The sequence below is a fragment of the Aotus nancymaae genome, unplaced genomic scaffold (genome assembly GCF_030222135.1).
Source record: "Aotus nancymaae isolate 86718 unplaced genomic scaffold, 86718_ANA_hifiasm-v0.15.2.pri h1tg000053l, whole genome shotgun sequence".
In the NCBI taxonomy this organism is placed as follows: domain Eukaryota; kingdom Metazoa; phylum Chordata; class Mammalia; order Primates; family Aotidae; genus Aotus; species Aotus nancymaae.
Window position 1 is genome coordinate 25406699 of NW_026988467.1, and position 26057 is coordinate 25432755.

Here is a 26057-nt window from a genome sequence, read left to right on the forward strand (position 1 = left end):
AATCCAATGATACAAATACATACGTGGGAAACTGTTATTATGTAAAGAAGAGGTATGTGATGCTACCAGATAATAAGGAGAGCTGGGCTAGTTGGAGGTGGAGTGGGGATCAGTGAAGGTTTCACAAAGGAAGTGATATTTAAGCTGAAACTTGAGGGATAAATAATGCTTAGGGCTAGGCTTGGTGGCTCATGCCTATAATCCCAGCACTTTGGGAGGCCGAGGCATGTGGATCACGAGGTCAGGAGTTCAAGACCAGCTTGGCCAAGATGGTGAAACCCCATCTCTACTAAAAATACAAAAATTAGCCAGGTGTGGTGGCGGGTGCTTGTAGTCCCAGCTACTTGGGAGGCTGAGGCAGAGAATTGCTTAAATCAGGGAGGCGGAGGTTGCAGTGAGCCAAGATTGTGCCACTGCATTCCAGACTGGGCGACAGAGTGAGAGTCCATCTCAAAAATAAATAAAAAAATAAAAATAAAAAAATTTAAAAAACCCGCTTAGGCTAAGGAAGTAGTCCAGCCTTCCGAGTGGAAGGAATAGAATGTTCAAATGTCCCAAGGTAGGAAAAAACTTGGTTTGGAGGGTTAGGGAGGAGACCAGAATCCCAATAAAGCAGCCCTCCTCCTTCCTGTCCCAATTTCTCTCTGCTGGCACTAGAAAAGTCTCTGAGGACCAGGTCCTTTGGGACAGGGGAGAGAGTTTTGGCAGCAGGTGACCGCAGCAAAAATCTTTCTAATAAGTCCTTGGGTGGTTGAGTGGGAAAGTCCTGGGGTGGGGGTTGCTGTAGTTGGTAGAGGCGCCTGGACAGCAGCTAAGTAGGTGGAGAAAATGTCAAAGAGGGTGAGCTTGGGAATTCTGGCTTTGTTTTTTTCTGGGAAAGGGTAGGAGCCTTGTACATAGATGGATGACTCCAGCTAGAGGGTGAGATGAGGGAGGGGTCCTTGCCCAGCCACACACACAGCCAAGAGCATTGCCCCAGAGCCTAGAGCTCAGAACACCTAATGTTCCTCCACTCCAATTCCCTTTGGGATCTTTATTATCCAAAAAGCATTTCTTGAGCACCTGCTATGACCCCAGCCCTCTCCTGGATGCTGGGATCAATCATGCCTGGTCTCTTTAAGGAGGGAGACCAGTTCTGATAGAAATAATTACTGCCTGGCGCGGTGGCTCACGCCTGTAATCCCAGCACTTTGGGAGGCTGAGGCGGGTGGATCACGAGGTCAAGAGATCGAGACCATCCTGGTCAACATGGTGAAACCCTGTCTCTACTAAAAATACAAAAAATTAGCTGGGTACAGTGGCGCGTGCCTGTAATCCCAGCTACTCAGGAGGCTGAGGCAGGAGAATTGCCTGAACCCGGGAGGTGGAGGTTGCGGTGAGCCGAGATCGCACCATTGCACTCCAGCCTGGGTAACAAGAGCGAAACTCCGAAAGAAAGAAAGAAAAGAAAGAAAAGAAAAGAAAAGAAAAGAAAAGAAACGAAAGAAAGAAAGAGAAAGAAAGAAAGAAAGAAAGAGAAAGAAAGAAAGAAAGAAAGAATTACTATATGGCTTAATTTAGTGTCGAGCTTCAGTCTTCTCATCTGTAACATGGGGACAATAATAGAAGCTACACCAAAGTGTTGGTGCATGGATAAAGTGCTTATCACAGTGTCTGAGAGGAGTAATGCTTGGTAGAGAGGACGTTCTGGAAAGGCTGGGCACCCCAAGGAGAAGGATGACTTAGCCAAGTGCCCCACTTTCATCTGCTCGCACTGCCGCCAGAGTGCTCCTTAAGGTGGTCTTCAAGAGCCTGCCCATCACCTCATCCCCCTCACTTCCTGCCTTCTCCTCTTCCTGACTTCCTTTCAGTCCCTCTGCTTCCTGTATCCGGAATCCTCTTCCCTTGTTTCTTCCTTAAGTTAGTTCCTCCTCAAACTTCATACCACACCTCAAGTGTCATTTCCCCAGGGACGCTGTCCTGACCGCTGGGTTTTGTAGACCCTGCCACTTTCTCAGTTTCTACCTATATCTTAGTGTAATTTTAGCATTGCTCTCTCTCTCCTGCACTGGGCTGTAAGCCCCAGGAAGCAGAGGCTGCCTCTGGTTTTGTGTACTAGAGGGTCCCGCCAAATACCTGGGTCTTCTATTAGGCACCCTCAAAATATTTGTTGAGCTAATGAATGGGGTGCAAGAAAGGCACGGATAATACGGGTTATTTACGGAGCATGCAACTGTGCGCAGGGCACTGCGCTAAGCTCTTTGTTCGAATCATTTTATTCAGTCTCCCCAATCACCCTCTGAGGGAGGTGGTACGATTTCCCTCATGTCACAGACAAAGAGAGTGAAGGTGAGGGAGGTTAAGTAACTTACACAAGGTCACTCGTCGGTTAGTGCAGGGGCGGGAGGCGGGACCCACACTCAGGTCCCTCTGACACCGAAGTGGCAAGGGGATGGGGAGGGGAGTCCAGGCTGGGACTGGGCGCACTGGAGCCGGCGAAGCATCCCTAGGAGGGGGCGGGAGGCCTCCCCTGCCCAGCTCTGAGCCGGTGGTGCAGCGCCCGCCCCCGGTCGCGGGCGCAGACTGGCGGCCGCCTCCGGGCCACGTGGTGCGCGCGGCGGGCGCGTCCGAGGAGCCTGCGGCTGCTCCGGGCTCACAGAGCTCCTGGCGAGGAGAGCGGGCGGACGCCGGGGGCTGGGCCGGTGTGGGCGGCGAGGCCGGCGGAGGAGGCGCAGAGACAGCGGGGCGACCGGGGCGCGGCAGCCGGCGGCGTCGGGGCCGCGGCCTCTGCCTTCGTGCGCCCCTCGCACCGGGTCCCCGCGCCCAGGGCGCACAGTAGAGAGGGACGCGGCGTGGCCGGCCGTCAGCCATGGAACCGGCCCCCTCTGCCGGCGCCGAGCTGCAGCCCCCGCTCCTCGCCAACGCCTCGGACGCCTACCCCAGCGCCTTCCCCAGCGCTGGCGCCAATGCGTCGGGGCCGCCGGGCGAGCGGAGCGCCTCGTCCCTCGCCCTGGCAATCGCCATCACCGCGCTCTACTCGGCCGTGTGCGCCGTGGGGCTGCTGGGCAACTTGCTCGTCATGTTTGGCATCGTCCGGTGAGTCCGCTGCGGGCCGGCGCCGCAGGGCTGGGGCCCGGGGTGTGGGTGGGGATCACGGATTTGAGACCCCAAGCCCGGACGCCAGATTCCCCGCGCCTCCGCACTTCCTGGAGGGGCACCTGGGGCCCAGCAAGAGGCAAGGCCGCTTACATCGAGGGGGACACAGGAATGTGTGCCATCGTGTAGTGTGTGTGTGTGTGTGTGTGTGTGTGTGTGTGTGTGTGTGTGTGCTGGAGGGGTTCACCGAGCTTGATTAAATTACATTTGATCATCTGTTGGCATCCCCTTGCTTGTTTGTGGGACAGTTTGGCGTCAGTTTATGTGTCTGTCACAGTTTGTGAGTGGGTGGTTGTGACAGGACAGCTGTATGTTTGGACGTTGGAAACATGTCCATGGGGTGGGCAGAGCTGCTCTGAGGTGCCTTGGACTTTTGGGGAGATGGATGTGAGGGCGCGGTGCAGGCAGGGCGCACAGGAGGGTGCTGGGTGTCGGCACCTCGCCGTGGGGCCCTTACCAAGTCATTTTTGATGATCATCTGTTAGGGTCCCTGGGTTGGTGTGTGCTTGTCCCTGTCAGTTTGTGATTCTGTCTGAATGCAACAGTGCGACTATTTCTTGTCAAGCCCCTGAAACCCCGAGGGCAGCAGAGCATCCAGAGTGGCCGTGGTACCTGTGTTTGTGCAGCTGTGTGTGCCTTTGCCAGTGATTCCTGGATACCATGGGTGGCGGCTGTGGGCCGCCACCACGTCTCTGTTCCCTTCCCCGGTGGCCACCTGGTCAGGAGCTCTGAATAGGGTTCAGAGAAGCCTCACACCCTCCTCACAAATGCCCTCTCCCATTTTCTCCTTGCCTCCTTTAACAGTCTTCTGCCAAAGACTGCAGTGATTGGTCTGGGCTGGAGTGGATTTTGAGCTTTCACCCCAGGAAGTGAGGTGCTCTTCTTGGAGTTTATGGAGAGAGCTGGGACCTTCTCAAAGAGTCTAAGACATCAGCTTGCCCCAGAAGTAGCCCTCCCGATACAGCCCCACAAGCCCAGACATGGCCAATAAGGGTTGAGAGGAAAACTTCCATCCTTAAAACAACAAAGATCCCCTGGTATTTACTGTTAGTTGAAAATGGATCCTGCATGCTCGTGCACCAAGCACATGGCCCTAAACCTCTCTGGACTGTGGTGCCACCATGCAGGGCGTAGCTCAGGCCGTGGACTCAGAGGTTGGAGAGATGAACTGTAGTCTCACCCCAATCATGGATGCCCAGACAGTATTCTTCCTGTCCCACCTCCCATCCACCTCAGTTTCCCTGTCCGAAGAATAGAGCCCCAGTCTCCTCAATTGGAAAGTATGAATTCCAGGGTATAGGGTGTCTGCGGGGCAGAACGTGGTGTGTTGGATCATGGGATGAGGTGTGTGGGTTACAGTGGGCTTCGGCATTGATGATCTCTGGGGGATCTTTGCCCCTCCAGAAAGAATGGCGGGTACAGGAATTTCCTGTGCTTTCCATGACTCATCACCAGCAACAGTGGGAGCCTTCCCCCCCAGCATATGCAGGACTGATCTTGGCTTTGTGTCTTTGTCAGTGATTCTCCCCACTTTGCAGGCTTAGAGGGAGGCCAGTCCTAGCATTAATCCCTGCTCTGCCAGGAACTGGCTGTGTGACTTGGGCGAATCCTTTAGCCTCTCTGAGCCTCAGTTTCTTCATCTGTAGAATGAAGTAAGGGTAAATCTTCTCCCACAGGGTTGCTGTGAGGTGTCAGTGAGAGAGCAGATACCGCAGCTAGCCTGGTGCCTGCACCCAGTAAATGGACGCTGTCTATATAGTGAGGAGGAGGGATTTTCTAGATCCTGTGGAATCTGACTAAAGAGGGGAGCTTGAGGGAGGCGTTTGTCCTAAGGTGGGCCTGAGAGGAGCTGTGATTCTGAGATCTCCGGGCTCCTGGCACCTGCCCTGTCTAGGGGAGCTCCAGGTGCCCAAGTCTGGGAAAAGCCGAGCAGTGTGTTCAGTCTCATTTCCAACCATTTCCCCAGGGCCTCTGGCTGATGGGCTCACTCAGCACAGCTTCCCCACTACCACTGAGCAAGGGAAAGCAAGAGAAGGGGCTCCCACTGCTGAGTCCGCTGTGGGGGGTTCTGGGCTCAGCCTGCTAGGGGCATTCCCACACAGCCTTCCAGGAATTGCATTGCCCAGTGTATGCAAACAGCTTAGCGGGCCCCTTGGGGTCCCCACGTTGCTAAGACATTGCGCTGGTCAACCATTTATGTGAAAACTGTATCTCAGGGTCTGAATGATTGAATCCTCACCTTCAATCCTATGGGACACACATTAGAATCATCACCAGCACTCGCATCCTGCAGATAAAATGAGGGATCTGTGGCTCAGAGAGAGGCAAGGTGACTTGCTCTCGGAGGGTACCACAGCTGGCACCAGGCCCAGAGCTAGAACCCTAGTCTGTGACTTAAGTCCAGAACTTTTCGCCAGAGTTGCCTGGGGTAGAGGACAGTCAAAGCGTTGTCTGGAAGGAGGGTGGCAGAATCCTGTCCCTCCTCGTTTATTTTTGAGACAAGCTCTCTCTCTTGCCCAGGCTGGAGCGTCATGTTCACAGCTCACTGCAGCCTCAACCTCCTGGGCTGAACGTGGTTCTCCCACCTCAGGCTCCTGGGTAGCTGCGACTACGGGCACACGCCGTGCTAACTTTTGTATTTTTTGTAGCAACATGGTTTTGCGATGTTGCCTAGGCTGGTGTCAAACTTCTGAGCTCAAGCGATCCACCCGCGTTGGCCTCCCAAAGTGCCGGGATTACAGGCGGAGCCATCATGCCTGGCTCTGTCCCTCCTCTGGTCCTAGAATCCTCAGAGAACAGAGACCTGGGGACTGTGCTCCTCCGCGTTACTCAGCCTGGGCATTTTAGGCTGCTGTCCTTTGGGGAGGGGGAATGATGAGGGCTGGTGCTTAGACCTTCCCCAGTGAACAGTGAACGAGAGGCTGAGGGCAGGGCAGCTGCCTGGGTCTTGGCTTCTGCTGGAAAAGTCCCAAGGGCAGTGGGGAGAGGACAGCTCAGGCTGGAGAAAAACCCCTGCTCCCTTGAAGGGCTCCCCAAGCTGCACTCCATCTGCAGTTTCCTGGCAGCCAAGCAGGGCCTGCCACAACCAGCACATGAGTTGGTTGCTGGGTTGAGTGAATGAGCGATTGAATGAGTGAATTCTGCCAGCCAGTCCTGAGCTTAGGCAGCTTGTCGTGGGGTAGGGGATGGGCGGCAGGGGACAGTGTGCAAGGGAAGATTCAGAGACCCTTGGGGAAGGAAGCAGGGTGGTAGAGTGGGCAGAGCTGTGGCTCTGGAGCCAGACATATCTGAGTTCAAAGCCACTTACTTGCTGTGTACTCGGGCTAGTGACGAGCTGTCTGAAGCTCTTCTCATTGAAGTGGGGACACCGACAGCGCCTCCAGGGTGGGGGGGTGACCATTAAGTGGCATAATGTGTGATATCTGAGCCTTTTAGACCCTAAGCCCTTTGAGAACAAGGAGGGGCTCTGTGTGAAGAGTTGAAAAGAATTAACTCATTCTACAACATTCTACACACTGTGTGCTAAATGCCGACAAAACAGTGCACCGTGCTCCAGAGGAGCTGTGGTCAGGAAGCAGGACGCTGGTGAGGGCCAGAACGGAAGAACCAGGAATCTCAGAATTCCAGGTCAGAAGCACCCTTTGTCCCGCAAGCTCCGCACTCTGGCCTCTCTCCCTTCCAAGGAGCCGCCTGAGAAGCCTTCTCATCCTGGAGGTGTGAGAGGGGCCTCTGGGAATTGCGCTTTTAGCAAAGCGCAGAATCCCTGTCCTATTTTTGGAAGCCCCTTGGCTTCTTGTCTCCCTCTCCTCTCTTGGGGTCAGGACCTGTGGCTCCAGGGAATGAGGCTTTTATGAAGCATGAGTGGGATTTCTGTGGACAGGTGGTCCCACTGCCTCCTCCTGCGTGTGGGATTGGTCAGCATGATGCCTCGTGCTGGCCATGGGGATGCCCTGCTCCTCAGAGCAGACGCCGGACAACTCCTGCTTCTGGGCTGCTGGGCTGCCGTCTTGGAGACTCCCACGGGCATCCCACTGGATAGGTGAGGTGCAATGGGCTTAGCAGGCCCCTCACCTGTGGCAGGTGACCCCTTCCTCCTCCTGCCTGGCCCAGAGCTTCCTCAGTGGCCCAACCCAGAACCTGAGCAAGAGGAGTCAGTGCTTTTCTACCTGGCCTCCTGTCTGTTCCGCAGCCTTCCCTGCCTCCCTGCCTCCTCTGTGCCCTGAGCCTGGTTTCAGCAGGTTTGTACCCTTGCTTCACCCCCTGCTTCCTGCCAGCCCCGCCCAGCCTCCGAGAGACGACTTCAGCCTGTGTGCTTCTCTGCCCCTTGATCTCACCTCAGCCCGTGTCTCTTCTGATTTTTCTCCTCATATCAAATGCTGACTCTGCCACCTACTAAGAGCTTTAGCAAGCTGGATCGCCTCTGCGTGTCTGTCTTCATCGGGAAGATGTGGGTAATAGCACTGCCATGAGTACCTTTGTCCTCCGGATTGGATGAGATGATATTGGCAAAGCACCGCGTTTTCCCTCCTATCCGAGGTGACTGCAGCACCCAGCAGGGAGGGGAGTTGGGCCAGGCAGGCAGGGTCGGGACGGGTGAATGAAGGGTGCTGATTGTCTCTTCTGTCTCCCTTGGAGGTTCCAGAAGCTGCTGGGGAAAATGCTGAAGTGTCTTAGCAGAATTTGCAGCACTGAATCCCTGTCCTATTTTTGGAAGCCCCTTGGCTTCTTGTCTCCCTCTCCTCTCTTGGAGTCAGGACCCAGGGCCCCGGGGCCAGGAGCGATTCCAGTGAGATGGCACAGTGCAGTGGTAAAGGCTGTGGCAAGAGGTCAAGGAGTGCCTGGTCTCTATCCATGTCCCAGATGTGTGACTGGGCAAAAGCAGCTTAACTTCCCTGAGCCTCTTTTTTTTGAAACGGAGCCCAGGCTGGAGTACAGTGGTGCCATCTCAGCTCACTGCAACCTCTGCCTCCCGGGTTCAAGTGATTCTCATGCCTCAGCCTCCCCAGTAGCTAAGATTACAGGTGCACGCCACCACGCCCAGCTAGTTTTTGTGTTTTTAGTAGAGATGAGGTTTCACCGCGTTGGCCAGGCTGGTCTCGAACTCCTGACCTCAAGTGATCCACCGCCTTGGCATCCCAAAGTGCTGGGACTACAGGCATGAGCTGCTGTGTCCGGCTCATTTTTTCATTTAAAAATTTGGGGTGATATGACAGGTTATTGGGAAGACTAAAAGAGATGGAGCCTGGAAAGGCCATAGCATAGCACCTGGCGTGCGTGCCCTGTGCTGTGGTTACCTGGCACTCCTGCAGCGGCTGCAGGTGGCCAGAGTGCAGGTAGGCTGTTGAGGTCTGGTCATCTATGTTTTCCACCGTGGGCCCTTTCTCACGTCTTGGATTGCCTGCACACATACTCAGTCAGAAAAGCATTTGCTGATGCTGACCCATGCCAGGTCTATCCAGCCTCGGCTCCGCTGCCCAGACCCACAGCTTAAACCTCCGTGTGGCCTCTGTCTCCTAACACAGCCATGCCCGTGCCCCTTGGTTAGTTGCAACTCCATGGACAAGTGCAGCTCCCTGGAACTATGGGAGTCCAAGGAGGCCCAGACCCAGCCAGAGGAGGGGATGCCTGTGCATGGTGGAGCGGGAGCAGCAGTTGGCTCCCTGGAGAGGTGCGGGTGGAGCATTCCAGACAGATGGAGCCGCAGGAGCAATGATTCACCAATTCACCGAGGCTGAGCTGAGAGTGCTGGGGACCCTGGTGACTGTGAGGATGAAGGCTGCAGGGACAAAAGCAGGAAAGGTGTGGCAAGTAGGTGTCCTCCTCCTCACCATGGTGTCAAAAGCTCCTGCTGGGTGCTGAGGAGGAGCCCCTGTTAGAGCAGCCCCAGGTAACTAGAGGCAGTTGTTCTCATGGGGCTGGGGAGAGGGAAGACTGAGGAGAGGCCTGGAGGCAGGCCCGGCCTGACCGTGGGGGCGGCCAGAGGCCATGCTGAGGTTCCAGTCTGGATGTGGGAGCTGAGGCTGGACAGGTCCTCAGGGGTCCCATGGTAAGGTTGGCTTGCAGGGAAATGAGGGAGCTTCAGGTCACAGGCCATGGGGAGGGGGATTTTGGAGCAATCTATGCAGAATGGTGTTCAAGAGAATGAATTTGGTGTGGGGGTGAGGGGTGGATTGGATGGGGAGGGGCTCAATGTGGGGAGACTAGAGAGGGTGGCTCAGGGCAATGAAAAGAGAGCCATGTGACCTTGACGGGGCCATTAAAACCCTGCCCTCAGCTGTCCCCTTTCTGAAATGGAGTGCTGTTGGACCTAACAGGAAGGCAGGAAGCTGTGCATGGTGGTGCATGCCTGTAATCTCAGCTACTCAAGAGGCTAAGGTGTTGACCAGACTGGACAACATAGCAAGACCCCATTTCAAAAAGAAGGAGAAGGAGGAGGAGGAGACGGAGAGGGAGACAATGACAGCAGGAGGAGACTGGGCCAGATGACTTCTGATGAGGCTGAGCAGAGAGAACAGGCAGTAGCCCTGGCTGCTGTTCCTGCTGCATCTCCTGGTCTTGCCCGGAGCCTGCTCCTTCCAGGGTTTTGGGTTCATTCCCTGGGGAGTGTGTGTGACTTATAGATGCTCTGGGGTGGGTCCATAGGAGTCACTGAGGACACTGAGGAGCCTCTTCCTGAGCTTCTGCCACATGCCGGAGGCTTCTGGAACCAGAGGCCACATTGAGGTTTAAGCATGCAAAGTGCACTCCGGCCCTGCAATGGGGCCTTTCTGTTCTCATTTACAAATGAGGACAAGAAGCTCAGAGGGAGCAAGCACCTCTCACAGCAAGAGAGGGTGGAATCGAGACTCAAACCCAGGCCTATCTGACTCCAAAAGCACTCCATGTCCATCTGCTGCTGCTATTCATGACATGGCGGAATGGAGGCAAGCGCTGGGGACGTCTAGATACAGAAGCAAGGAACGGGGATGGGGAAGAGGGTAGATTGCTGTCTGCAAATCTCTAAGGCCTCTGCATGGGGTGGCGGCGATTGAGAGCCTGGCGTCGGAACTAGACTGACGTTGAATTACATCCCAGCTGTGATGTTTACTAAGACTGTGAGTTTGAGCAATACATACACAACCTCTCTGAGCCTCAGCTTTCTCATCTGTGAAATGGGAGTAGTGACAGACCCTCATAGAGTGCTTATGAGAAGTTCATGAGGCCTGCTGTGAGGGACTTCAGCACAGAGCTAGGCATTTGGTATGTGGGCCATAAACATCTTCTATAATTATGACTATTTAGAAGAGGAGTAAGACTTGCTTTGCATTCATTTGATTGACATTTATTGAGCCTCAGAGGAACTAGAATTTTTTTTTTGAGACAGTCTTGTTCTGTTGCCCAGGCTGGAGTGCAGTGATGTGATCTTGGCTCACTGCAACCTCTGCCTCTTGGGTTCAAGCGATTCTCCTGCCTCAGCCTTCTGAGTAGCTGGGATTACAGGTGTGTGCCAACAGACTTGGCTAATTTTGTATTTTTAGTAGAGATGGAGTTTTACCATGTTGGCCAGGTTGTTCTCGAACTCCTGGCTTCAAGTGATCCACCTGCCTCAGCCTCTCAAAGTGCTGGGATTACAGGTGTGAGCCAGAACTAGAATTATTGAGTGGGTGTTATAGGGAAACTTTATCAACTCAGTATTAGAAATTCTCCTCATGTCTGTAATCCCAGCACTTTGGGAGGCCGAGGCAAGCGGATCACGAGGTCAGGAGTTCGAGACCAGTCTGGCCAACATGGTGAAACACTGTCTTTACTAAGGGTACAAAAAATTAGCTGGGTGTGATGGTGGATGCCTGTAATCCCAGCTACTTGGGAGGCTGAGGCAGGAGAATCACTTGAACCTGGGAGGTGGAGGCTGCAGTAAGCCAAGATCATGCCATTGCACTCCAGCCTGGGCGACAGGGTGAGACTCTGTCTCAAAAAAAAAAAAAAAAATTCTCAGCTGGGTGCATTGACTCATGCCTGTAATCCTAACACTTTGGGAGGCAGAGCAGGAGGATCACTGGAGTCCAGGAGTTCAAGACCAGCCCAAACAATATGGCAAGACACATCTCTACAAAAAAATTAAAAAGTTAGCTGAGCATGGTGGCCCTCCTTGGCCTTCCAAAGTTCTGGGATTACAGACGTGAGCCACCACGCCCAGCTTATTTTTATGTTTGAGATGGGGATCTCCTTATGTTGCCCAGGCTGGTCTCGAACTCCTGGACTCAAGTGGTCCTCCCATCTTGGCTTCCCAAAGTCCTGGGATTAATTACAGTCATGAGCCAACACACCCAGCTGTATTTTTCCATTTTGGTGAAATCAGTATCACATGTTGAAGTCATGATCACATTGCATGTAGTATTTGGTGAGATGCCTATTCACTTAACATGATAGTGTAAGCATGTGCTCCTCTATTTTGAAAACATGATGTTTGATGGCTACATTGTATGAATGTGTTCTTTTTCTAGTGACTTTCATTATTTCCAGTATTATGCCAATCTAAATAATGAGTCTCATCCTGTCGCCCAGGCTGCTGGCTGGGCATGGTGGCTCACTCTCATAATTCCAGCACTTTGGGAGGCCACAGTGGGAGGATCACTTGAGCCTAGGGAATTCAAGATCAGCCTGGGCAATGTATCAAGACCCTGTCTCTTAAAAAAAAGAAAAAAATAGTGATAATACATGATGCCGTGAACATTCTTTGCACACATCTCATTATTTCTATAAGGAATTTGCCCACAGTCAAAGCTCTCCAAGAAAGTATGGGATGCTGTGTAATGTAGGGAGCTTCCTGTCGCTTAAGTGTGCAAGTAGACACTGGGAAATCACTGGGTAGAGGTTTGGCCCTGAGATTCAGGTGGAGAAAAGACAAGCAGAATTTCAGGCCCCTCTCACTATGGGTGAGATTTTATTTATTTATTTATTTATTTAAGACGGAGTCTCATTCTGTTGCCCAGGCTGGAGTGCAGTGGCGCAATCTCGGCTCACTACAAACTCTGCACCCCCAATTGCCCTGGTTCAAGTAATTCTCCTGCCTCAGCCTCCCGAGTAGCTAGGATTACAGGGGTGAACCACCCTTCCTGGCTAATTTTTTTTGTATTTTTAGTAGAGACAGGGTTTCACCATGTTGGCCAGGTTGGTCCCGAACTCTTGACCTCAAATGATTCACCTGCCTCAGCCTCCAAAAGTGCTGGGATTACAGGCGAGAGCCACCACGCCTGACCCTGAGATTTTAAAAACAATGATTTTTAGATGCTGTGATCTCAGCTTCTCTTTCCCCTTCCTTGGCAGATGTCTGGACTTTGAGAGGCAGGGGCTGTGCAAGGGCAAGGCATGATTTCATTAACCTCAGAGTCCTGGGACCTCAAAATCAAATTGACCACACGGAACGTCATAACATGCACAGGAAGAGGGATAATCATGGGGTAGAGCAGAAAGCCTGGCTTAAATTAGCAATTTACCATTCTCTGCAGGCTATAGCAGCCCCATTACTGGCCGGGGGGTGTGGGGTGGAATGGGGGGTGTCTGGGCTGTGTTCTACTGATTTATAGTTCCCAGTGCAGCTGCAGAAATCAGCAGCTTTGTCTCTGGCCAGGAAGGGTGTGTGCAGAAAGAAGCTTGTCTTCTGTAGATTTCCTAGTCTTTTCTTTTTTTTTTTTCTTTTTTGAGACAAAGCCTCACTTTATTGTCCAGGCTGGAGTGCAGTGACGTGATCTCGGCTCATTGCAACTTCCACTTCCTAAGTTCAAGTAATTCTGCCTCAGCCTCCCAAGTAGCTGGGATTACAGATGTGCACCACCATGCCTGGCTACTTTTTTTTTTGAGATGGAGTCTCGCTCTGTCACTCAGGCTGGAGTGCAGTGCTGTGATCTCGGCTTACTGCAACCTTCGCCTCCTGGGTTCAAGCGATTCTCCTGCCTCAGCCTCCTGAGTAGCTGGAATAACAGGCACATGCCACCACACCCGGCTAATTTTTGTATTTTTAGTAGAGACGGAGTTTAACCATGTTGATCAGGCTGGTTTTGAACTTCTGACCTCATGATCCGCCTGCTTCGGCCTCCCAAAGTGCTGGGATTACAGGTGTGAGCCACCGCACCTGGCCCAAGAAGTGAGTTCTTACACAGGACAGTCTGGCCTAGGGGCCACTGACAACACACGCCAGGCCTAAAGAACTCCAGGTTCACTGCGGCAAGGCCAACAGCAGGGGAGGCAGCCCTGTCCTTCAGTGACAGATGAACTAGGGTTCAAATCCCGGTGTGCTTCTTGCTGGCTGTCTACTGTTGGGCTCAGCATGCTGTTTTCTTATGTGTGAAATGGGGATGAGAGAAAAACTTCTATATCGTCAGTTGTACCCCTCGAAGTACCAGGCACAGTTCTAGGTGCTTGGGATCCAACAGTGATGAAGACACAGTCCTTGCCCTCATGGAGCTGACAGTCTAGCGGGGAAAAGATGGACAATAAACAAATAGATATAAGGCCAAGGCTATAAGCAGCGAAGTAAACTGAAACGGGCATTGGGTGAGAGGGCGGCGGGGCTGCAGTTGTACAGGCATAACTCAGCGATACTGTGGGTTGGGTTCCAGACCACTGCTATAAAGCGAATATCTCAAAGCAAGTCAAACACATTTTTTTGTTTCCCAGTGCATATAAAAGTTGTTTACAGCTGGCTGTGCTGGCTCATGCCTGTAATCCCAGCACTTGGGGAGGCCAAGATGGGCAGACTGCTTGAGCCCAGGAGTTCGAGACCAGCCTGGGCAACATGGCAAAACCCCATCTCTACAAAAAAATACAAAAATTAGCCAGGTGTGGTGACATGCATTAGTAGTCCTAGCTACTTGGGGAGGTTGAGATGGGAGGATCACTTGGGCCCGGGAGGTCGAGCCTGTAGTGAACCGAGATTGCGCCACTGCCACTGCAGTGCAGCCTGGCTGAAAGAGTCAGATCCTGTCACCAAAAAAAAAAAAAAAAAAAAGGCCGGGCGAGGTGGCTCACGCCTGTAATCCCAGCACTTTGGGAGGCTGAGGCGGATGGACCACAAGGTCAGGAGATTTAGACCATCCTGGCCAACGTGGTGAAACCCGTCTCTACTAAAAATACAAAAAAAGCTAGCCGGGCGTGGTGGCACATGCCTGTAATCCCAGCTACTCGGGAGGCTGAGACAGGGGAATTGCTTGAACCCAGGAGGCGGAGGTTGCAGTGAGCCGAGATTGTGCCACTGCACTCCAGCCTGGCAATAGAGCAAGACTCCGTCTCAGAAAAAAAAAATGTTTGCTTTTTGAGAGAGAGTCTTGCTCTGTCACCAAGGCTGGAGTGCAGTGGTGTGATCTCAGCTCACTGCAACCTTCACCTCCTGGGTTCAAGCAATTCTGTTGCCTCAGCCTCCTGAGTAGCTGGGATTACAGGTGCACACCTCCATGTGAGCCTGTAATCTAATTCTAATCACATTCTAATTCTAATTCTATACTGTAGTCTATAAAGCATGTCATAGCATTGTGTCTAAAAAACAATAAACATACTTCAATTTTAAAATACTTTTATTGCTAACAAGATGCTAATGATCATCTGAGCCTTCAGCAAATCATAATCTTTTTGCTGGTGAAAGGTCCTACTTCAATATTGATGGCTGCTGGTCGGGGTGGTGGTTGCTGACGGCTGGGGTGGCTGTGGCAATTTCTTAAGGCAACAGTGAAGTTTGCTGAATCAGTTGAGTCTTTCTTTCGTGAAAGAGTTCTCTGTAGCATGCACTGCTGTTTGATAGCATCTTACCAACAATAGAATTTCTTTCAGAATTGGAGTCAGTCCTCTCAAATCCTGTTGCTGCTTTATCAACTACATTCATGTTATATTCTAAATCCTTTGTTGTCGTTTCAACAAAGTTCACAGCATGTTCTTCACCGGGAGTAAATTCCATCTCAAGAAACCACTTTTGGCTAGACAGGGTGGCTCATGCCTATAATCCCAGCACTTTGGGAGGCTGAGATGGGTGCATCCCTTGAGGACAGGAGTTTGAGACCAGCCTGGGCAACATGACCAAACCTTGTATCTACAAAAAAAATATATATATACAAAAATTAGCCAGGCGTGGTGGTGTGCACCTGTAGTCCCAGCACTAGGGAGGCTGAGGTGGGAGGACTGCTGAAGTTGGGGAGGCAGAGGTTTCAGTGAGCCGAGATTGTACCACTGCACTCCAGCCTGGGTGACAGAGCAAGACCCTGTCTCGAAAACAAAACAAAACCAAAAGAAACCACTTTCTTTCTTTTTGATTTTTGTCTCACTGTGTTGCCCAGGCTGGAGTGCAGTGGCTCTTCACAGGCAAGACCATAACTCACTACAGCCCCAAACTCCTGGGCCCAAGTGATCCTCTTGCCTCAGTCTCCTGAGTAGCTGGGAATACAGACACATGCCATCGCGCCTGGCTTCAAGAAACCACTTTCTTGCTCATTTATAAGCAGTAACTTCTCAGCCGAGCGCAGTGGCTCATGCCTGTAATCCCAGCACTTTGGGAGGCCGAGGCAGGAGGATCATGAGGTCAGGAGTACGAGACTAGCCTGGCCAACATGGTGAAACGCCGTCTCTACTAAAAATACAAAATATCATCCAGGTGTGGTGGCGCATGCCTGTGATCCCAGTTACTAGGGATGCTGAGGCGAGAGAATTGCTTGAACCCAGGAGGCAGAGGTTGCAGTAAGCTGGGATCGAGCCACTGCACTCCAGCCTGGGTAACAGAGCAAGACTCCATTTTGAGGAAAAAAAAAAAAAGAAAGAAAAAACACTTTCTTGCTCATCTATAAGAAGCAACTTCTCATCCATTAAATTTTTTTCATGAGATTGCAGCAGCAGCGATTCAGTCACCTCTTCAGGCTCCACTTCTAATTCTAGTTCTCTTGCTATTTCTACTACATCTGCAGTTACTTCCTCCACTGAAGCCTTGAACCCCTCAAAGTCACCCATGAGGGCTGGAATCAACTTCTTTCAAACTCCTGTTAATATTGGTTTTTCCCCCCCGAGAGACACAGTCTTACTTTGTTGCCCAGACTGAGTGCAGTGATCATAGCTCACTTCAGCCTCAAACTCCTGGGCTTCAATGATCCTCTTGCCTCAGTTTCCCAAGTAACTGGGATTGCAGGTTTGTGCTACCATGTCTGGCTAATTTATTTACTTTTTATTTTTATTTTTGTAGAGCTGGAGTTTCTGTGTTGCCCAGGCTGGTCTGGAGCCCTTGGCCTGACAGGATCCTCCCACCTCAGCCTCCCAAAGTCCTGGATTACAGGTGTGAGCCACCACGCCTGGCCACAAGTGTTCGTAATGACAGCTAGAACGGTGAATTCTTTCCAGCTTTCAATTTACTTTATCCATATCCATGAGAGGAATCACTATCTATGAGACCTCTAACCTTACAAAATGTATTTCTTAAATAATAAGACTTAAAAAATACTTGATTGCTTGATCCATGGGCTGTAGATTGGATGTTGTGTTAGCAGGCATGAACACAACTTCATTTCCTGGTACCTCTCCATCAGAGCTCTTGGGTGACTAGGTGCATTGTTAATGAGCAGCAATATTTTGAAAGGAATCTTTTTTTCTGAGCAGTTTGTCTCAACAGTGGGCTTAAAATACTCCATCAACCACGCTGTAAACAGATGTGCTGTCATCCAGGCTTTGTTGTACCATTTAGAGGGCACAGGCAGAGTAGATTTAGCATAATTCTTAAGGGCCCTAGGGTTTTGGGAATGGTTAATGAGCAAAGTCACTAGTTGCGTTAGCCCCTAATGAGTCAGCTTGGCTGGGTGCGGTGGCTCATACCTGAAGCCGAAGAGGGAGGGTCGCTTGAGCTCAGGAGTTCGAGGCTACATTGAGCTATGATCGTGCCACCGCACGCCAGCCTGAGTGACAGAGTGAGACCCTGTCTTTAAACAAAAACAAACCAAACAAACAAAAAAACTGGTGCGGTGGCTCACTCCTGTAATTCCAGCACTTTGGGAGGCTGAGGCAGGTGGATCACCTGAGGTCAGGAGTTTGAGAACCAGCCTGACCAACATGGTGGAACCCTATCTCTACTAAAAATACAAAAATTAGCCGGGTGCGATGGTGCGTGCCTGTAATCCCAACTACTCATGAGACTGAGTCAGGAGAATCGCTTGAACCCAGGAGGCGGAGGTTGCAGTGAGCTGAGATCATGCCACTGCGCTCCAGCCTGGGTGACAGAGTGAGACAGTCTCAAAAAAAAAAAAAAAAAAACAGAGAGCGAGAGCATCAATCTGTCCTTGAAGCTTTGTAGGCAGGCACTGACTTCTCTCTAGGAGTGAGCGTCCTAGACAGCATCTTATTCCAGTAGAAGGCTGTTTTGTCTCCACTGAGGCTCTGTTGTGTAGCGTAGCCACTTTCATCAGTGATTTTTAAGCCTCATGAACCAGCCTCAGCCAGCTTCAGAGCTTCAGGCTTTTCTTCCACAGTTTCCTCACCTCTCTCAGCCTTCTTAGAATTAAAGAGAATTGGGGCCTTACTCTGGATTAGGCATTGGTTTAAGGGAATGTTATGATTGGCTTGATCTTCTCTTTAGACCACTCAAACCTCCATATCAGCAGTAGGCGTATTTTTTTTTTTGCCACAGGATCTTGCTCTGTTGCCCAAGCTAGAGTGCAGTGGTGCAATCTCGGCTCACTGCAGCCTCGACTTCCCAGGCTCAGGTGATTTTCCCATCTCAGCCTCCTGAGTAGCTGGGACTACAGGCATACGCCACCATGCCCGGCTAATTTTTTGTAGAGATGAAGTCTCATTGCCAAGGGTGGTCTGCCCACCTTGGCCTCCGATTACAGGCATGAGCCAATGCTCCTGGCCAGTTTTGTTTTCTTATCATTTGTGTGTTCACTGGAGTAACACTTCTAATCTCTTTCAATAACTTTTCTTTTATATTCACAACTGTTTGGCTTCAACAGGCCTCCTAACTTTCAGCCTATTTTGGCTTTCAACATGTCTTCCTCACTAAGCTTACTTCTAGATTTTGATCTAAAGTGCAAGACATGTGACCCTTTCTTTTTCTTTTTCTTTTTTGAGACAGTGTCTCACTCTGTCACCCAGGCCAGAGTGTAGTGGCTCACTGCAGCCTCGACTGCCAGGTCTAAGTGATCCTGTTTCCTCAGCCTCCCAAGTAGCTGGGACCACAGGTGTGTGCCACCATACTCAGCTAATTTTTTAATTTTTTTGTAGAGATAGAGCCCACTTTGTCGTCCAGGCTAGTCTTGAACTCCTGAGCTCAAGCAATCCTTCCACTTCAGCCTCCCAAAGTGCTGTGACTGTAGCTGTGAGCCACTGCACCTGGCCCTTTCCTTCACTTGAACACTTAGAGGCCATTGTAGAGTTATTAACTGACCTAATTTCAATATCATTGTGTCTCAGGGAATAGAGAGGCCTCAGGAGAGGGAGGGAGATGGAGTAACAGCTGGTCAGTGGAGCGGTCAGGATGTACACATTTATCAATTAAGTTCATCTTACAGGGGTGTGGTTTGTGGCAGCCCAAAAAATTACAATGGTAGCATCCAAGGTCACTGATGGCTGGGCATGGTGGTCACGCCTGTAATCCCAGCACTTTGGAAGGCTGAGGCGGGAGAATCACTTGAGCCTAAGAGTTCAAGACCAGCCCTGGCAACATGAGACTCCATTTCTGTAACATGAAAAACAAATAGCCAGGTGTGGTGGGACATGCCTGTAGTCCTACCTGCTTGGGAGGCGGAGGTGGAAGGATTGCTTGAGCCTGGGAGGTCAAGGCTGCAGTGAGCTGTGAGGATGCCACTGAACTCCAGCCTGGGCAACAGAGTGAGTACCCGGTCTCAAAAAAAATACCGCTGATCACAGATAGCCATAAGAGATATAATAATTATGAAAAGTTCAAAATATTGAAAGAATTAGCAAAATATGACACAGACACAAAGTGTGCACTTGCTGTTGGAAAAATTGTGCCATAGACTTGCTCATAGCAGGGTTACCGCAAACCTTCAATTTGTAAAAAACGCAGTATCTACAAAGTGCCTTAAACAGGACATACCTGTATGTGGAGAGGTCAAAGAAGAGGAGACAGATGAGCAGAAGACTGTTGCTCGGAGGAAGAGTGTTTCAGGCGGAGGGAACAGCGAGGGCAAAGGTTAAGGGAGATAATGCTCTGTGGCCTTAGCGCAGGGCCTGACCCACAGCTGGAAGCCGCTGGTGACAATGATGCCTTTTGGATCATTGCCCAGCACTTGGGAACCAGGGGCAGGAATTAAGCCAGGGTGGAGACGCTGCTTCTCCTGGCCCCGCCAGATGCCCCTGCAGGACAGATGGAGATCATCTGTTTCCCTTGGTTACAAAAACTCATCCTCCCACAGTGCTGGGAAATACCCCACATCTAGTGATTTTCCACTCCTCCATGAGGGGAGGGAATGGCGCTGTCCTGCTGGGAGGGGCAGGTTAGCCACAAGACACTCCTTCCACCTGCCTAGGCCTTGTCATCCCATGTAAGAGAGGGCTCAACAGCAAAGCATAGCATACTGACTCGGCCAGAGTTAACACCAAAAATAGAACTGCTGACCTTTTTCTCTTCTTTCTTCTTTTATTTTAAGACAGGGTCTCGTGCTGTTCCCCAAGCTGGAGTGCAGTGATGCGATTATGGCTCGCTGCAACCTCAACTGCCTGGGCTCAAGTGATCCTCCCACCTCAGCCTCCTGAGTAGCTGGGACCACAGGCAACACCATGCGTGGCTAATTCTTTTATTATTTGTAGAGATGGGGTCTCACTGTGTCGCCCAGGCTGGTCATGAACTCCTGGACTCAAGCGATCCTCCTGCCTTGGCCTCCCAAAGTGCTGGGATTACAGGCGAGCCACCATACCTGGCCGAGCTTTCTTGGGTGCTGACAGCGTGGCCAGCTTTGTGCCAAGATCTGTGTGAAGCATCGCACATAGGTTATCTCATTTAGCCAACTCTGTGAGACTGGTACCATGTTTCTCTCCATTTGACAGATGAGAAAACTGTAGGCTCAGAGATGATAATTCACTTGCCCAGGGCCGCAGTTAGGAGGTGGCAGAGCCAGCCTTTGAACTGAGGCCCTCTTGACTCTCAGAGCTCAGGTGTACAAAATGTCCATGAAGCAATGTCCATGAAAAAGGTTGAACCTATGATACCCTCTGATTCCCACTGTGGAAAATGACTTTTTCATATAGCCAGGGATTGGGAGAGGCAGTGAAGCAGAGCAGACTTGTTTGTAATGTCATTAAAATAATTTTTTTTTTTGAGATGGAGTTTCGCTCTTGTTACCCAGGCTGGAGTGCAATGGCGTGATCTCGGCTCACCGCAACCTCCGCCTCCTGGCTTCAGGCAATTCTCCTGCCTCAGCCTCCTGAGTAGCTGGGATTACAGGCACGCACCACCATGCCCAGCTAATTTTTGTATTTTTAGTAGAGAGGGGGTTTCACCATGTTGCCCAGGATGGTCTCGATCTCTTGACCTTGTGATCCACCCGCCTCGGCCTCCCAAAGTGCTGGGATTACAGGCGTGAGCCACCACGCCCGGCCAAAATAATTTTTTAAATAATCCATTGTTAATAAACAAAAGAAAAGTGAAGCTCTTTTGGGTCCCAGGCAGAGAGATGGCGTAAGAAGTAACAGGCCAGGCGCAGTGGCTCCTGCCTGTAATCAAGCACTTTGCGAGGCCGAGGTGGGAGGATCGCTTGAGCCCAAGAGTTCAAGACCAGCCTGGGCAGCATAGGGAGGCCCCATCTCTATAAGAAATACAAAATTAGCCATGAATGGTGGCACACACCTGTAGTCCCAACTACTTGGGAGGCTGAGGTGGAGGGATTGCTTGAGCCCGGGAGGTGGAGGCTGCAGTGAGCTGTGATTGTGCCACTGCACTCTAGGCTGGGTGGCAGAGTGAGACTCTGTCTCAAAAAAAAAAAAAAGTAACATACAGCATGGCCAAAAGTTTGGCATCTGTCTGGGCTTTTTGGAAGACCTGGCTTTGGATCTCAGTTCTCTCTGTTCATTCTACACTCCTGGATGGGCACCACTCATCTTTTGGGTCACAGTTTCTTCTGTAAACAAAATGGGAATATACTGAGACCCACTTCCTGGGGTGGGTGTGATTCAAATGAGAGAATGTGTATGATGCTCTGCACGGGGGCTCCCTAGCCCCTTGTCCTCAAAGGTTATCTCTTTGTTGGGGAGCTGGGCCGGGACAGATTAGGGAAACTAACATCCACACCACAGTCAGGAAGAATGATAAACTTGTGGACGTTATTTACATGGAATTGTGGGACTGAAATATTAACCTGGCAGATGGTATGGACTCAAATTCATTAAGAACGGAGAAATTACAGCTGTGGCAAAATGAGCCAGTGTTTGACAACATTAGAAGACTCTCTACAGGAGACCTTACGTGCGAAATCTCACTGGGTCTTCACAACACTTGCATGAGGTAGGAACAATGTAATGTGACCATTTTACAGGTAAAGAAGCTGAGGCTCAAGATGAAAGGCTTTTCCCAAGTGCACCTGGTTAGTAAGCATCTGACAGCAAAGCCCCCCAGGTGGTGGTGGGTGTCACTGCCCTTTTCCAGCCCAGGAGACTGTGTGGTTCCCTGGCACCAGCCTCTGCCTAGTGCATGGGCTTTGGGTGGGTATCAGGCATGATCCTATCAGAGAAAAAGCACCAGTAGGATATATTTCCAGGATCTGGCTTCTACAGCTGTGGGGTCTGGCTGGGCAAGTCTGAAACTGGTAGGTGGAAAACTCAGGCAGGAGCTGATGCTGCAGGTGGAGTTTCTTCTGGGAAATCCGTTTTGTTCGAAGGTCTTTGAACTGATTGGAAAAGGCCAACTTGGATGATCAAGGATAATCTCCTTAAAGTCAGCTGACTGCTGATGCTAACCACAGCTACAAAATCCTTTCCCAGCAACACCTCGATTAGTGTCTGATAAAATGGCCGGGTTCTATAGTCTAGCCAAGTTGACACATCAGACCAACCGTCCTGGGGCCAGACAGACCTGGGCTTCAGTCCTGGTGCTACAACCAGTCAGCTGTGTTCCGCTGGGCAAGTTTCTCTGCCTCTCTGATCCTCAGTCCCCTCATCTACCAAATGCCGTGGCAGTGCTTACTGCAGTTGGTTATCAGGATTAAATGCAATGATATAAATCACAGTATCTTCACCCAGTACCTGTCACCTAGAGAGAGGGAAGACATGCACAAAAGTAGGTGGTCACGAACCAGTGTTTGTTGTTGTTGTTGTTGTTGTTGTTGTTTGTTTGGTTTGAGATGGAGTCTCGCGCTGTCGCCCAGGCTGGAGTGCAGGGGCGCAATCCTCCAGTTGCCTGGTTCAAGCGATTCTCCTGCCTCAGCCTCCAGAGTAGCTGGGATTATAGGCACACAGCACCTGGCTAATTTTTGTACTTTTAGGAGAGACAGGGTTTCACCGTGTTGACCAGGCTGGTATCAAACTCCTGATCTCAGGTGATCCTCCCTCCTTGGCCTGCCAAAGTGCTGGGATTACAGGTGTGAGCCACCGCGCCCAGCCTTGAACCAGTGTGTCCTCGTGACAGTGCTGCTGCTTGTTTCTGTGCCTGCATTCCCTTTACCAGTTGCTCCTGCAGGGCAGGAACTGTGTGGTATTCATCTTCAATCCTGTTTTCTAGCTTAGTCTTCTTTCTCTCTCTCTCTCTATTTCTCTCTTTCTCTCTCTCTTTTCTCTCTTTCTCTCTTCTTTCTTTCTTGACAGGGTTTCTTTTTCCCTCCCTCCCTTCCTTCCTTCCATCCGTCTTTCTTTTTCTTTCTTTGTTTTTTTGAGACAGGGTCTTATTGTGTCATCCAGGCTGGAGTGTAGTAGCTCTATCTCAGCTCACTGCAACCTCCATCTCCCGGGCTCAAATGATCCTCCCACCTCAGCCTCCTGAGTAGCTGGGACTGCAGGCGTGTGCTACCATGCCAGCTAATTTTAAAATTCTTAACAAAGACAAGGTCTCCCTATACTGCCCAGGCTGGTCTCGAACTCCTCAGCTCAAGTGATCCGCCCCCCTCGGCCTCCCAAGGTGCTGGGATTATAGATGTGAGTCCCTGTGCCCATCCAAGTACTTCTTAAATATCCAGATGACAATTTGTTAATGTGATTTGCTCTGTGGAGTTGTTGGGATCTATAATAAAAATCCCGCAACTATGAGACAAGAGGGCAGTAAGGTGTGCAGGAACCTCAGGCTGCTGTCTCCTTCAGAGAAACCCCTTACTTTTCAGCTTAGAAAAATCTTTCCTCCAGGGAGCCTTCTCTGATTGCTCCCCACTGCCCTCCAGCCAACAGGTAACCCTCCTCTGTGTTCCCACCGTGTCGTGTGTGTCCCCCGCCATTGGAGCAGGGACTATGCACTATTTCGGACACCTGATTGCTCCCGTGCTCTGTTCTCCCCACCATGAGTAGGTGTGGGGTGGAAGGAGTATATCCTTTGTTCATAGCTGGAGCCCCGGCAGAGGGTCCAACACTCAGACAGCATGTCACTAGGTGTTTGTACAAGGCGCATGTCCTATTTCCAGAGGCCCATGGGCTGGTATGCCACATCCTTGCCGGACTCTGCTTTCTTGGGCCCCCATCGTGCCTCCTGCCCCATCCCTGGTCCAGCCATCCCTAAGCCAGAAGCAGAGCCAGGGTGGTGGGAAGGAGCTGCTCTTCCCTGGCTGCGATGAGTGTTGCTCTCGAACTGAGCTGAATGGGCATCTGTCCTGTTTCTCGTTGAGTGTGACCTGGCCGGCCTCCCTGCTCACGTTCAACTCTGGGGCCTGGATTTCTCTGTTCCAGCCTTTAATCTTCTCCTATGACATGCTCTCTGGGCTTCATTATAATTAACCACTTTCCTTCCTCAGGCTGTGCCAAAACTGAGCTAATTAATTTCTGGCCACTTGCCACTCTCGTTAAGTGGTGGGCAGGGATGCAGCCTGCAGCTCTTGCTGTCCAGCTGGGCTTGTTTTGCCAGTCGTGGAGGGCAACCACCCTTTGTCTGCAAATAGAGGGAGCCCCAGCTGGACCCTGGCTGACTGGCAGTTGCTTCATTGAAGCTTCTCCATTGAAGAGCCTTTGGGATCACTACTGTAGATGTGCCTTGGTTTCCTCGTTTGTAAAATAAAGGGAATGAACTCCACCTGCAGGGAGTAGATTGGGGTTGGTTAGGAGTGTGGGTTCTGGAGTCCAAGGAACCAGAGGCCTAACCTAGGCCCTGCTACCCCCAGCTGTGGGCCTCTGGGTGAGTTACTTCACCCCTCTGAGCCTCAACGTTCCCCACCTGTAAGATGGGGAGAGCAGCGCTCCCCTCCTTGGCAGTTGTGTGGATTCAGTGGGTTTATGCACACATGGCTGCCACTTAGGAGCGAGACTGGCACATGTAAGTGCTCGTAAACACTCTTCCCGGCCAGTGTTCATTCTAGGCTAACATTCTATATTCCTGACGGAAAAAGGCCTTCTGTTGTGAGAGCTGGGGTGTGGAGGAATTTTAACAGACATTGCTTCTGTGTTTTAGGCCATGGCTGCTGAGATGGCTAACCCCTTTGTGTTAGTTCCCTAGGGCTGCTGTAGCAAATTGCTGTAAACTGGGAGACTTAAAACAGCAGACATTTCACAGCTCAGGGGGCTAGAAGTCTGCAGTCAAGGTGATGGCCGGGCTGTGCTCCCTCTGAAGGTGCCGTGGGAGAATCTTGCTGTCCCGGCTTCTGTGGTTGCTTGCAATCCTTGGCATTCCAGCTAACTCACTCTAATTTTTTCCTGTTTTCACATGGCCTTGTGTGTCTCTGTGTCTTGGGTCCTTTTTTTGGAACAGGGATTCTCTCTCTTGCTCAGGCTGGAGTGCAGTGGCATGAACACTGCTCACGACTTCCCGGGCTCAAGCAATCCCAAGTAGCTGGGACCACAGGGATGCGCCACCATACCTGGCTATTTTTTTTTTTTTTTGTAGGGGACAGAGTCTTGCTCTGGCTCCCAGGCTGGAGCGCAGTGGCGCAATCTCCACTCACTGCAAACTCCGCCTCCTGGGTTCAAGCGATTCTTCTGCCTTAGCCTCCCGAGTAGCTGGGACTACAGGCGCATGCCATAATGCCAGCTAATTTTTTTATTTTTAGTAGAGATGGGGTTTCACCATATTGGCCGGGCTTGTCTTGAACTCCTGACCTTGTGATCTGTCCACCTGCACCTCCCAAAGTGCTGGGATTGCAGGTGTGAGCCATCCCACCCGGCCCCGGCTATTTTTTTATAGCAGTGGTCCCCAACCTTTTTGGCATCAGGGACCAGTTTCATGGAAGACAGGTTTTCCATGGACAGGGGTAGGGTGGGGGTGGGGGACGGGGATAGTTTCGGGGGGATTCAAGCACATTAAATTTATTGTGCCCTTTATTTCTATCATTATTACATATAATGAAATAATTATACAACTCACCATAAGGTAGAATCAGTGGGACTCCTGAGCTTGTTTTCCTGCAACTAGATGGTCCCATCTAGGAATGAAGAGAGGCAATGACAGGTCATCAGGCATTAGATTCTCATAAGGAGCTTGATCCCTTGCATACCTAGATCACAATAGGATTCATGCTCCTGTGAGGGTCTAATGGCACAGCTGATCTGACAGGAGGCGGAGCTCAGGTGGTAATGCCAGCAGTGGGGAGCGGATATAAATACAGGTGAAGCTTCACTTGCCCACTGCTCACCTCCTGTTGTGTGGGCCGGTTCCTATAAAACAGGGTTGGGCACCCCTGTTTTATGGAGAGTCTCACCATATTGCCCAGGCTAGTCTTGAACTCCTGGACTCAAATGATCTTCCTGCCTCAGTCTTCCAAAGTGTTGGGATTACAGGCGTGAGCCATCACACCCGACCCTCTCTTCTTGTAAGGACACCAGTCATATAAGGACCCACCCTA

The 26057-nt window shown here is 51.1% G+C and overlaps 1 protein-coding gene across 1 annotated transcript in view; it reads left to right on the forward strand.

Annotated features, from left to right (window-relative positions):
- The first annotated feature begins 2848 nt into the window (after positions 1 to 2848).
- OPRD1 (opioid receptor delta 1) overlaps positions 2849 to 26057 on the forward strand; it is a 47012-nt gene continuing 23803 nt past the window's right edge. Inside the window, exon 1 of the mRNA XM_012440007.2 lies at positions 2849 to 3075. Within this exon, the coding sequence (XP_012295430.2) occupies positions 2849 to 3075 (227 nt within the window). The remainder of the gene's footprint in view (positions 3076 to 26057) is intronic.